We start from the raw sequence: 13,171 nt of genomic DNA, 5'->3' as shown, positions 1-13,171 counted from the left end.
TCACCCGGAGTGATTAATGCCTGTTTACTTCAGAGAGGGCAAAACTGCTCCCGGATGGGAGGCGGAGCGACTGGAGGAAAGCGGGACGGACCAGGATGCTTCCTGTCTGGATATATTGACCATGCTGTGATGATGTGATATAAAGATGTTTTGTAAATTAAACATGTTATTAGAGGCTAAATCGTAAGAGAGTACAGTAATCCCCGCTATTCGTGAAGGGATAGGGACTGAACAGTGAAAAAATAATTGGTCCCACCCGCCTGATTTATTTGTTGTTGTTGTTTTTGACGGCAATATCAATTCGGATATTTGGCAGAATAAAACTCAGATAACCGATTAATCGGCAGGTTAACTAAAAAATACATATAATGAATAAAATAACCCCTTTTTTTGGTCCCTCAATGCAATCAAAACGAAAAACATTAATTACAGGCAAAACTTGTACATGTTTTACATATAATACGCTGTCTTTTGTTTGACTTTACAACACAGAGAGAAATCTGCAAAAATTGGACGATTTTTTTGGGGGAAGTGTTTGAATTTCTTTATCTTTGCTGTATATTCATATATTTGTAGAAATAAATAAATATATATATTTATATACAGTATATCTATAATGTGTGGATTGCTCTGTCTCTCTCTCTCTCTCTCTCTCTAGATATACTGTATATATATATGTATATTAGAGTTGCACATCTGTATCACTTTAACATACTCCCTTGACATTGGTCAACATGCAGTATACTGTGTAAGTGATATGATTTTTTGGGGGGGTTCAGATTGTAACCCACTCCTCCACATTGATCTTCATCCGATGTGTACATATCGGACATGAAGATCAGGGATGACGTGAAATATTAGTAGTCATATCAGTATTGCGTGAATCGATAAATCAGTGTTGCTGTCCATGGTGCTGGTTCAGGTGCAGATTCACGCATACATTCCGTACAGATAATGTCAATGCATGAATTTGTTTGATTTTGCGTGATAAATTAACTGTATACAATAAACAAATAAATAAGATGAATATTTTTTGACATACTTGATGATCACACAAACCTGCGCAGTGTATAGAGCGCTAAATTTAACTACAAAAACGCTATACCGTATTTTGCCATTATCTGTGATTTGGACAAAGGAGTTTTAGGTCATGCTAGTGCAATTTGTTTATCGCTTATACTGCGTGTGGTCAAACCTCAAATTGTCTGACAACTTGATATAGGCTAATGTAAAATAAGATACATTAAAATAAATGCTTAAAAGTAACATTTCTAAAAAAAAGTAAATAACATTTAAAAAAAATAAAAAATAAAATACCAAACACTATTAATATGACATTAATAAAATAAAACTGAAAATAAATTAAATACAAATGTAATTAAATAAATCAGTTCAAATACATGTATAACAACAACACCAACAACAAAAAAATCATCCAAATTGAAAATAGAATACAGTTAAATATACCAGATTCAATTAAAATACATATCATTTAAGGATATACATATACAAAAAATTCATTTCAATTTAACAATTGCATCCACAATCCATTGTTTATTATTGCATGTCCTGCACCTGGTCCAACCAAAACTGTCTGACATTTAGACAGAGGTTCAGGTAAAAATAAGATACTAATATAAACTGAATACAATAGTAAGATTCATCTATAAAGATGTCAGAACATAAATATACATAACAAATAATTACAAAAATAAAAAGGCAAAAATGAAGTACACAATCATTAAATCAACAATTACATGTATGAAATGAGTAGAATACATATTAAAAATACTCAAACAAAACAAAATTAAAATGAACACAAAATACAAATAATCACTAAACTGAAAATGAAATAAAATGAAAACTACAATATAACCGACTAAACCAAAACAGAATTGAAATACATGTAAAAAAGATAGCTTAGCAAATAAAACACATTTCAAGGAAACTTATGACATGACTGTTCCACTAAACAAGGTGAAATTTCTTTTGCTAACAGACACAAAAAGGAATTCTCTACACTCCAACATTGTGTTGCGGCCTACATGAAACGACCCAAAACACTTTGAAAGGTTTCGGTGCCTCTCGAGTGGGAATATTTCATGTTTTTTGGCCCTGTTCAGGCATCAGCTCGGAGCTTTTAACCGCGGATTGTGATTACGGTATTTCACTGCGGCTTGACACATTACATTAGTCCCTTTTATGCAACGATTGCGCAACATAAAAGTTCATCACCGTGCCTCCTTAATAAACACAGAAGTGCTGCGGCATTGAGCATTTGAGCTCCATGAGCAACGGTTAGATGACAAACATTTGACACGATGTTTCTAAAGATGGGGGGGGGGGGCTTTCTGCGTGACGTATGGGATGCTTTCCAAAAGAACTGGCAGTGATCGTACGATCCCACAAACTCTTTGGCTTGTGTGTGACCTGTTTCTGTTTGCCGCTGTCATTTGATGTTCCTCTAATCAAAAAAAATCAAAAGAAGAGAGAGAGAGAGAGAGAGAGAGCGAGAGAGAGAGAGAGAGAGCAAATCCCAGCGGGGGATTAATGAAGCGCTACAACTAATACTACACAACACGGGCTTACGTCGACTGCTTGCGGTTGTAAATCTTTAGCCTATAGTGCTGCGTCTGATACCTGCTCTGCGTCGGCAGTAATGTTTTGATCAGCGCTAGCTTGTCTCGGTTCTTCCAAAGGGGGCGCCAAATTCATTTTTGCTAAACCTGAACGAGTTGAAAAAATTGAGTTTTTTTTTTTTTTTTTTTAATCTCCTTCGATATTGCGTTCATGATAGGCCCCTTGATTAATTAAAAAAAAAAAAAAAAGTTTTACAAAAATATCTTTAGAAAATGTAGTTGAACATTGAATGTTTCCCAGGAAGAACAGAGGGAAATCTGGGGGGGTAATAATCCTGGAAAAATCCTAAATATGAAAAAATCTTGAAAAAAAAAATGCGAATAGGGAATCCATGGCTGCCGATTTGCAAATATGCAGGTGTCGATCGACTGTAGTTTTAGGTTGTAATATCACAAATCACCGCTAGATGGCAGACATTTCTTAGTTGGACTTACACTGGGTCTTATACTGCCATATACTGTACATGAGTAGGCCTAATCATTTTTGGACAAACATAGTTCCTGAATCACATTTAACATTTTGAATGATTTGATTTTTATGAAAGAAAAAAAAAATGTACAAAATGAGTTTTTGCACTTAACGTTGATTTCATTGTTGACGAATTTGATCTTTAAGATTCATTGGGTTGCGTGACTCCGAGATGGGGCGGGGCTCGCCTCGTGCTCCGTGTCTGGTAAGCAGACCACAGCATTGCCAAGAAAGCCATTTCCAATGTTGGGTAGGAGCGCGCAAGCTCATCTGATCTCCTCTCTTCGGCGCGTCCTGTGAAATATTTAAAACTCCGCGACTTGCTGCTGCCTCGCTCTTTAAAACAAGATGATGAATAAATGAAGGCTCTCTCTTGTCGGCTGCTTGTTTAACGTTCATTAACATTTGAGTTTTCAAGGGGCCGGGTACCAGCTGTATTTATTATTCTTGCAACCGTTGCCTTTTTGGGGGACTCAGCATGCGCAGAACCTCAAGAATTTTGCCACATGCTAGAAAAATATATACCTTTGCACTTATAAAATGTTTCCAACCGAAGTATTCAAATGATCAGCTGCTCAGCAAAGCTCTGATAACGATCCTGATCATTTGCATCAGGTGTGTCGGAAGAGGGAGAAAAAATGGGAGGACCGGGTTTGGACACACCTAGTGTAGAAGTTCCAAAACAAACAGAAAGAGAGAAAAAAAAAAGCAGATATTCCAAAACAAACAGAGAGAAAAAAAAAAAAAAAAAATCACAACACTATAAATCCACTTTATTCCAATGAGAGACGTATGTCACAATTATATCGTACACTTACGTCAGTGGTAAAAACTCTTACATGATAGAAAAAAAAAAAGTTGTGTTAAAAAAAAACGTCTTTGGCTACGTACGTGTGTGCGCGTGCGCGAAAGTGTTTTACAGGAAGTCTCGGCCTTGATGGACAGGCAAATCGATATTTTGACTTTGGCCACTGTTTTTTTCCCCTCCTCTCTCCTCCTGCAGGCGTAGCGGCGGTAATGGAAGAGGACTGTAAATAAGTGGAAGGTTCTTGACAAATGAATCCATTAACATTTGCCTGTGTCGCCTGGTGAGCAGATTTGCTGTTTTATGGAGGAGTGGGGAGGTGGGGGGGGGGGAGAAGAAAAAAAGAGCCAGTAAATCTGAGGGTGCTGTAAGGGCGAGGCGCTGAGAGCACGCCGGGGAACACATCTCCCATGATGCAGCACTTTGTCTCCCTCCCAAATGGCATCTTTATCTGCCTAAATTAAGTTTTGATTCCTTGCCACATACGGCGCCGCAAATCACTTTTAATACTGATATCAAGAGCGGCAGTAAAGTGTGCCCAAAGCTGATGGCGAGCAGCTTTACTGTGAGGCACCTCGCGCGGGCGCTCACGCCGTCCGGAGGTGGCGCTAAGTCACATATCGACACGGTGGAACGGAATCGTCACACCTCCAAAAATCACTTTTTATTATTTTTTTCAGGGATTCAAAAAAACATGTTGCTTGAGTTATCGAACACGGCGTCGTTCAAGGTGGTATTATACATGATTTTGCCTTTTTTCAATTCCCTTGTGTCCTATCATCAATTATGACATCACTAATAAAAGAAATGCGATGCAATAAATAAAACGATGAGCTAGCTTAGCACTGTGATGGGCGGAAATGAACTAATATGAACTGACAGCGATCCACTTTTAACAAAACGGTTTCGTATAAAAGGAACCTGAACAAACTATTTGCACTTGCCATTGTCTAAAAACAACCATCCAGACTTCCAATCTTTAGTCGGCATTCTGATAATAATGTGGGGGCAGACCAATGGTATTGATTTGCTAAAAACAGAAATTGATCATATTTTGACAGACAAAGGTTTACTCCCAACAGCAAAATATAAATCAATTAAATGCTTTATAAAAACATTGTAATAACATAATTAAATCGAATGTAAAGAATGAAACAGTCTGTGCATCATAATTCATTGCACCTCCCACAAATTGGTCAACAGGCGTATTCATAGTCATGCAGACAAAAGGTGAATATTACACCCAATGATTGTAAGTGACTCGGTAATCTGTCGTAATATTCTTTATCCGCTGCGAAAACAATACATATTTGCCTCTGAGTATTGTTCTTTTATCTGCCTACATGTGTTGCTGCACAGTTTGTGTTCAAATATCCTTAGCCTTAAGTGTTATAACACCTTGTTGCGTCTTTCATACGCTTCAGCCAAGCAAATCCTAAAATTGTCGACTTACAGTAAGTCTGACTCGAGTCGACTCTTGCGTCTCCCACCTTTGCTGTAAACCTGGGGACTGAGAAAGACGGATACCCCCAAAGGTGACTTAATTCATACCTATGATTAATTTCCTATTGCATTTTCACTCTCCGATGCTTATCTTTAAAATGAGAATCGCGCCTAGGCGCGTGTGTGCATTTGTGTGTGTGCGTGTTAGGAAGAGTTTCCATCTCACAAAACTGCATTACGTCGTCCGTGCATTAGCATCTTCCATTTTGTTTGTTTGTTTATGGGCTGCTCCGACTGTCTGTCTCCTTGTCTAATTGAGCAATTGCCTGACGGTGAAGGGGTGGTCGTCCGCTGAGTGGCCAAATGCATTATGGGACGTCTGGCGTGCAGTTAAAAAAACAAAGACAGTGGATCCCCACTATTCGCGGGGGATAGGGAAATTTACCGTGTAAATTTCCAGTTCAATGCTATCACTCAACGGAAAGCCCTTTTGATCAGCTAGCAAAAATTAGCATTGTGAACACTTTGGCGCAGTTCTGTGCTGACCATTTCTACTACTTCATGTTCGTGATAATTCCACAGTGATAAATCCCCCTCAGAGCCAGCTCCAGTATTTATCGGCCCCGCGCAGTACGTTGTGATTCCACTGTGAAAGTTTTAACACATCTCTCACCACCGTTTCATTACGTGCTGCCAAAAGGTCGTGGTCATTTTATACATTTCCGCAAGGTCAGGACGGTGGAATTCGATAATGCAAAGTGCTCTGGAGTAAGGCTGCTAAATGCAGTCTGAATTACATCTAATAGTTTTAGTGATTTTTTTTTTTTTCTTCTGTCTGGAGTGAAGTGGCGGATATTCTAATATTTTAAGCTAAATGGCTCCATTAAGAGAAAGGAAATCAGCAAACCCTGAAGACCTTGAACTATTCTGATGATGCATCACAGGCCCCTTCATTAGGGACACCTGCGGGCTGCACGTACTTTAAATGTGAGAGACAGCCAGCTAAATCAGCAAGTATGTGCTTTGCGCATAGTAATCATGTCTGTTGTAGTACTAAGACTGACCTGTGAGAGGCAGCGTTGTGCAACTGGGCATCCAGACTGCTGGAGAGCACAAAATAGTAGTACTCGAGGAACTCAAAGACGCTAGTCTAATTGTAATGTTATATTTTCTGACAACTACATTGCAGTTGCAAACTAATCCTTGTCATTTTCATCATGCTGACTTGTGAGAAATGATTTACAAACACTCAAACGCAACCAATTAGTTACATCAGTCATTTGTAAACATTGCTAGCTAATTTAATTTAGCCTACATCACTGCTATTTAGAACAAATTGTAATCCTGATGTGCTAGAGAAAAAACGAGGGGAGATTCAAAATCACCTAAAAAGCAAAACAAAACAAAAAAACATCCAGAAAAGTTTACTTCCATCTTTGATTAAAACATTTAGTAAAAATTTGTTGACCAGTGTTATTGATGCCAAGAGTAAATTTGAGATTTATCACCAATACGGATATTGGATTCATCCCACTGCCCCAGTAAAAGCATTTCTCTTTTTATTATACAGTGCTGTGCTTTTAAAAAGTCATTTTACTTCCTTTTCTGAGGCTTTTTGTGATTGAAGCGCACACACACAAGCCTCCATGACTCATAAAGCATGCAAATAAACTTGAGGGCCTCTGTTGCTCTTGCACTTAAACGGGAAAGACATTTTGCCCGGAGTGACTGATCTTTTGCGCTGAGCTCGGACACCCCCCCCCCTCAAATGCTTCCCCCACTTCTCTCCATGGGTCCGAGTCGTCATGCATTATAGTGTCGGGTTTCCTTTGAGACGAAAACATCCATCAAGCGGCGCTCCCGAAGACATTGCTCTTGACAGACGTGGACATGTAACAGGGGCTGTGGGGGGCGGCGGGGGTGAGGCGAGGCGGTTGGGGGGTGGGGGGGGGGAAAGGTCTGGTGGTGCTACCAACACGGGTGGCATTCACACCTCTAGCACTGCTCGCTTTTTCTGTCATATTGCACTTTTTAACGCCTACTGTAGACGCCATATTGCTTCCACGGGTGAGCGGGAGGCACTTGGCATGCTCTGTCATCTCAGTATAGGCAACCACGATTTGTGTATATCGTTTGTTGAAATCCATCTGTGATATGATACCTAAAAATGGTCCGGGATTCATTTCCCATTGTTTTCAATGCTATCTGAGACGATATTAAGTAGTGCTGGGCAAGTAATCCTAATTCAATTTTGATTGTTGACGTAGTTTTCCGCCCAGGTGGTGACGCACAAATCTGGGGACCACTGCTTATTGGCACCACAGTTGGAAGTTACTGTAAAATTGAAGACACAACAAAATTGTTGAATATTTCAATACAAAAAATAAAAATGTTTGTTTTCGGTACATTGCTAGCTTAATGCTAGCACTCAATGGAAAAACCTATTGACCGGCTAGAATCAATTAGCCTTAGACATCACTGGAGGGCTTTATCATTAAATAATTAAACTTCACACAGAAATGCTGTAGAAACACATTGAGACAGGTAAAATAACAATATTCATGGGCATATATTCTTTGTAATATGTGAAAAAAAATAATTATAGTCGTAAAGTTTGCCACGTTCTGCTACTCTTATCTTCATGTATCACCATGTGTGCACCAGACTTTCACTAGGAGGCCAAAGCGCGCACAGCAAGAATTTGCGTGAATTTTATATATCGCTGGCGTTGGGCCATAGCCTTGTACCTCCAAAATAGTCACTTTTCAGGAGACCCCCAAAGTTTGTTCAACCATTGTATCGTGAAAAAGAGCTAGCCATTTTCAACTCTTTATGTTGGTCAATAATGCGTAAAAATAACACCCACGAGTGTGGACTGACCAATAGTATCGATTTTTCCAAAAATATGAAATTCACCAAAATGTGACTTACGTGGTTATGGCCCGAGGCCAGCGATTTATAGTTTTTAATGCTCTTATTTTACTAGTTCTTTTTTAAGTTCGATTTGAAGTTTAGTTTTGAAATCAATGAATAATCATGTTTACTAATCATGATTTCAACATCAATCAAAATAATCATGATTATTATTTTTCCCCAAAATTGCCCAGGCCATACATCTTGTGTATTCCCCAGAGTTCCTTGATGCCAATTACTACTTTCCTATCGACTCTGTCGTTGGTGGCATGTCGCGGCATCTTACAGAGAAAGTTTTTCTCAGCAGAGCAATTATTTTTTTTTTCAACACCGCGCCATCTGCGTGATCAGTCGTTGGCACTGCTAGCCAACAATGGTGAAACGTGTCCAAGGCAGCCACAAATAAATGGCAATCGAGTCTCTTTGTACAATATTCAACCTTGAAGGAGATGAACTAGAAACAACAGCAGCTGAGCTCTTTGCTTATTTCTTTCCACTCCAGTCAGCAAAAAAAAAAAAAAAAAAAAAAGAAAGAGAGCGGTTATATGAGCCATCGCGAAGCGGAAAAATAAAGCCCAATTTGAGAATTGCCGCTCTGTGACACACCGACGGCAGGGTTAAGTGGATATAAGCGGCCGGAGATAGTGTTTCACACGCGCAGCGCTTCGGGATTGTTTAAGGATGACGGCAACCTCGCCTTCCTTCCTCGGCTTTTCATATCGAGCACATATGAGATGATGTGGAATGTGATGATAGCGATGAATTCATGCAGGGCTGGCCTATCCCCGCTGTGTTGATGCCACCTTTCACCCAAAGCGTGCTACCTTCAGCCGCGTTTGAATGCACGTGTCCGAAAACTGAAAGGATCCCCGCTCATCCCAGCAGGCCAGACAGGAGTAATTTCCTGCATCGTCCTTACATGAAAGCCAGAAGCTGAAAGCGATGACAGCTGCCCACTGACATCCCCAGCAAATGGTGATGGAGGGCCGCGAGAATTAGATTCATATTTTAAAAGTCATCGCATTTCATTTGGCGAAAGATAGTGTCAGGCTCACATTTTGCATTAATCACAGGAGGTGGTATTCCTTCCACATCCGTCACACGGAGAAAATCGACATCTAATCAGAGCAGCCAAAGTAAATTTCGTCCACGCAATGAGATTTATACAAAATAGGACATTTCATTAGGTACACCTGCACAGGAAAATGAGATGAGTGGTACAGATCAGGTCTTTCCTAACCTTTACTAAGTCAAGACACGTATTTTACATTTTACATACTACCAAAAAAAAAAAAATGTCACAAAACTTATCGCCTCTACTAACTTTTTTTTTCCTTGACTTGCAAGCACAAAGTTAAGATGCTGTATTGTGGCCGTAAACTCAACTCAAGCCACTTCACATTCAAACAAGCCTCGAGCTTTTTATTGTCACACATGCGATGTTTACGGTCAAACCAAACACAAAACACGTGTTTAAACAAACACACAGCTTAGCCTTTAGCTAAAGCTAATTAGCTTTTGCTAACACATAATGGGAAACCTTACAAGCAGCTTTTATATGAAGAACGGTGTAGCAACATATTTAGTTATTCAATATAACAGTAGTCACAGTCATCAATTCTTTATCCTCTGCAAGGAGCTGAGACGCACAGTACCGCTCCCATTTTGCGCTGAAGTCAGAAAAGGTGTGCTGCTGCGCATTTTATGGGCTACGCAGATTCTCCCAACCACTTCAGTGCGCCACTTCGGCAAAATTCACACATTTTCCCGAAATTCCCGATAGCCACCACGCCCCTGGTTAGAAGCCTGGACGGGAGTCTCGCATCGCCTTGAAAGTGAGTAAGAAATGTGCATAAGGAATTTAGTTAAGCGCAAATGGGAGAATATGCCCCTTTTGAACAGTTGTCACCCCCTTTCTTCATATGGACTCAATATTTCGTGCAACATGGAATAGAGAAAAAAAAATGGAAATCCCGCTTTATGTATGTATGTGTGTCTGTATACTGTATGTATGTGTACGAATGCGTGTATATGGATGCATGCTTGTGTGTGGGTGCGCGCGCGCGTGTATACTGCTCACGGCTTCCCCTCCGTCCATTCCCTCTCACCGGCGTCTTCCACGCCAGGTTTTGTCAACGCGCCGCCACTTTCCAGGAGCTTGTGGATTGGCTGAAGGAGCAAAGGTAGCCCGCAGAGACCTCTCCTTTCTGTTTCAGTCCACAGTCAGTGGAAGGAGCGCGCACGCAGTCACAGTCACGCACACGTACATACACGCACACAGAGCTCACTCCCACACATACACACACACTCATACACGTAAACAACGTGGAATTTGGGGGAAGCAGCGAGTCACCGGCGTGGGGGACTTAAACCGGAGCATGCGTCCGGCACCGGGGCGTCGATCCACAAGTGAGCCGCGCAAGTGCACAGCAGACGGACAGAGATCTTAACGCCACCCGGTTCTTTCTGGCGGAGCTCCGTAAAACTGCCTTGGATTAATTAACGGCACCATACTTTTCAGGGGCTGTTAAGTTTTTTTTTAAATTCATTATTAGTGTGCGCAAAAATATCAAAACGAGCAGCCAGCCCCCTGGGGAGCGCAAATTTGGCTCCTCCGCCATGGGCCGCGACGCTGATAGAGACGCCCGGAGAGAAGCGAGGTGGTCCCCTTCGGAGATGCTCACGCTGCCGGTGTTGCTGCCGCTTCTGCTCCTGGCCACGGTCCGCACCGGCCTGGCTCAAGGTAAAGTTCGCATGACCTCTTTTGGGAGATTTCACTTTTGGGAGTAAAGTTGGGCTAGAAACTCCTCGTGGAAGTTGTGAATTAAATAATACAAACTCTGGTTAACCTCTCAAGACAAACATGAATATGGGATAGTGTGGCTTTTTTTTGATCTGATAATTTCGATGACATCATACTGAGATGACAGTTGTGCATTTTTTAATTTTATTATTCTTTTTTTTTATGTGATTCAATGTTGCTTGAAAATGCATACTGTAAAAAGTACAGTCAGGCGAATATCTGGTATCTGTAACAATAAAATGTGACGTAAATAAATAAATAAATAAATATTGATTTAAAAAATAAAAATTAAGATGTTCCAAAACTGCAAGTTGTAAAACTGCACTGCAAAAAGGATACAATCAATGCACAAAGTGTACAGAGCGGCACAAGACATTTGCTGAAGAATACATCTTAAACATGAACCATTCGGTCCTCAACAGTGCCATCAAATTGGTTCCATTTGAAAATTCTTCACATGTTCTACTCAAGAAAAAAAAATCTTTAAACACTGACTTAAAGGAAACCACTATAATGAGGGCTTATTATGATCAATAAAGCCATTTATATGACCTCAACTCAAATCGAATTTGTATGTTGATGTCAAGTCAATGGGAATTGGGGGTAAAGCATTCCTCATTCCCAGCAAAACAAGGGTGACATTTCTATTGTGAGAACATTTCCAGGCGACTCTTTAGTCTTTGCCCCTCCTTTCTCATAGCTGTCTACTAAGCGTTGCGATAACGTCGCAAGCCACCAAGCCATTTACTTTAACATGCTGCCTCCTCAAGTCAGATGGGGTGTCAAACAAAGGGTGAACAAGGTAGTGGACTCAGTTCGTGTGGGCGCTCGGTATGTGTGTCACAAGGCGATCGTGTTTGTGTCTGGAAAGGTCTTTGGTGGAAGGATCTTTCTGGAAAAGGCCGAGAAGGACGCGATGGGAAAAGGAAAATTAGTAGAGTTGGTTGCTTGGTGCGTTTAGTGCCGGGTGGGAATATACATAGTACAGTGGAACGTCAAATGCAGTCTGTGACACTTGTTCCCATAAGACAAATGTTCTTTTTTTATTTGTAATTTTTAAAACAAAAATTGCCCAACATTGTAACCATTGTAATAAGGGTTGGGTTGGGGTTAGGGCAAAGTGTTAGGGTCATAGGGTTATGTAAGTAACAGGGGTTAGTCGATCACCAACGAACCAGCTAGAAGCTAGCTGCTAACATTAGCGATCAACTAAAACGTTTCTACGTCTGTGGCCGCTATGATGTGAAAAATAGGTAACCTAAAAAAATTTGTGTAAATCCCCGCATATTCATGTTTCTTTTCCCGGATCCCTCTGTTATCGATTTTTTTTTTTTTAATCTTATTCCCTGCTTACTCGTTACTGGTTTCACTGTAATGCAATTACAGCTCTAAAATGTGATATTTTGAAATATTTAGATAACTTTTTTTTTTCATTGGGTCTGGTCTGTAGGTGCATTGGTAATTGTGAAAACAATTCTAAATAAAATCAAAATGTGAAAAAAAAAGTACTTATCTCGATGAATGAGCAACAAATTCATTTTTGAGAAGTAACGTCACAGCGGCGATAAACTCATGTTAGCAAAGCAAGTTCGCTAGCGGGTCTGTAGTATTCATTTCCCCAATTGTAGACATTAACACTCCTAATTGGTTGCAAACGTTCATATCCAGACAGCGTATTAATATTATTCACCTTGAGTTTGTTGAAGAACGATGGATGGCACTCCTATGAATGTAATGTCATATTGGAAATATTACCGCCTCTAATAGCTACCCTTCGTAAGCATTTTTGCATATCAGCCCTTTAACAAGCCCCAGTAGCAGAAAAATTCCCAAAAGAGCCGACAAAGGGAAAAGTCCTGGTCTCACTGACTACTCGCACCGATGATGGAAGGGGGAGTTGTGTCACTTTTCCTTCACTGCTCAGCTCACGGCTAAAAAAAACCCAAACAAAAACATATTAAAAAGAAAAAAAAAATCGTGCCTCTGATGGAAAGTTTTAACAGTTTGGAACTGTGACTTTTGAAAACCGCAGTATACCTTGACACCGGTAACTGGCTGATGCCTAACTGACGTGGTGACAGTGTGGGCTTATTTGCGAT

General features: G+C 40.4%; 1 protein-coding gene across 5 annotated transcripts in view; it reads left to right on the top strand.

Moving 5' to 3' along the window:
* Positions 1–13,171, top strand: part of unc5cb (unc-5 netrin receptor Cb) — a 193,260-nt gene that overhangs the window by 36,614 nt on the left and 143,475 nt on the right. For 4 of the 5 annotated variants that reach the window (XM_086053439.1, XM_086053436.1, XM_086053435.1 and 1 more), the window contains exon 1: positions 10,489–11,012. The exons of the other annotated variant lie outside the window; for it this stretch is intronic. In XM_086053439.1, the coding sequence (XP_085909565.1) occupies positions 10,889–11,012 (124 nt within the window). In that variant the 5' untranslated portion in view covers positions 10,489–10,888. Of the gene's footprint in view, positions 1–10,488; positions 11,013–13,171 lie in introns of those variants that run through there. 5 annotated transcript variants of the gene reach the window in all.

The sequence above is a fragment of the Filicampus tigris genome, chromosome 15 (genome assembly GCF_054856515.1).
Source record: "Filicampus tigris isolate MCC_2025a chromosome 15, RoL_Ftig_1.0, whole genome shotgun sequence".
NCBI lineage: Eukaryota > Metazoa > Chordata > Actinopteri > Syngnathiformes > Syngnathidae > Filicampus > Filicampus tigris.
Note: the sequence above shows the minus strand (reverse complement) of the source record. Positions and strands in the feature narration are given on the sequence as shown.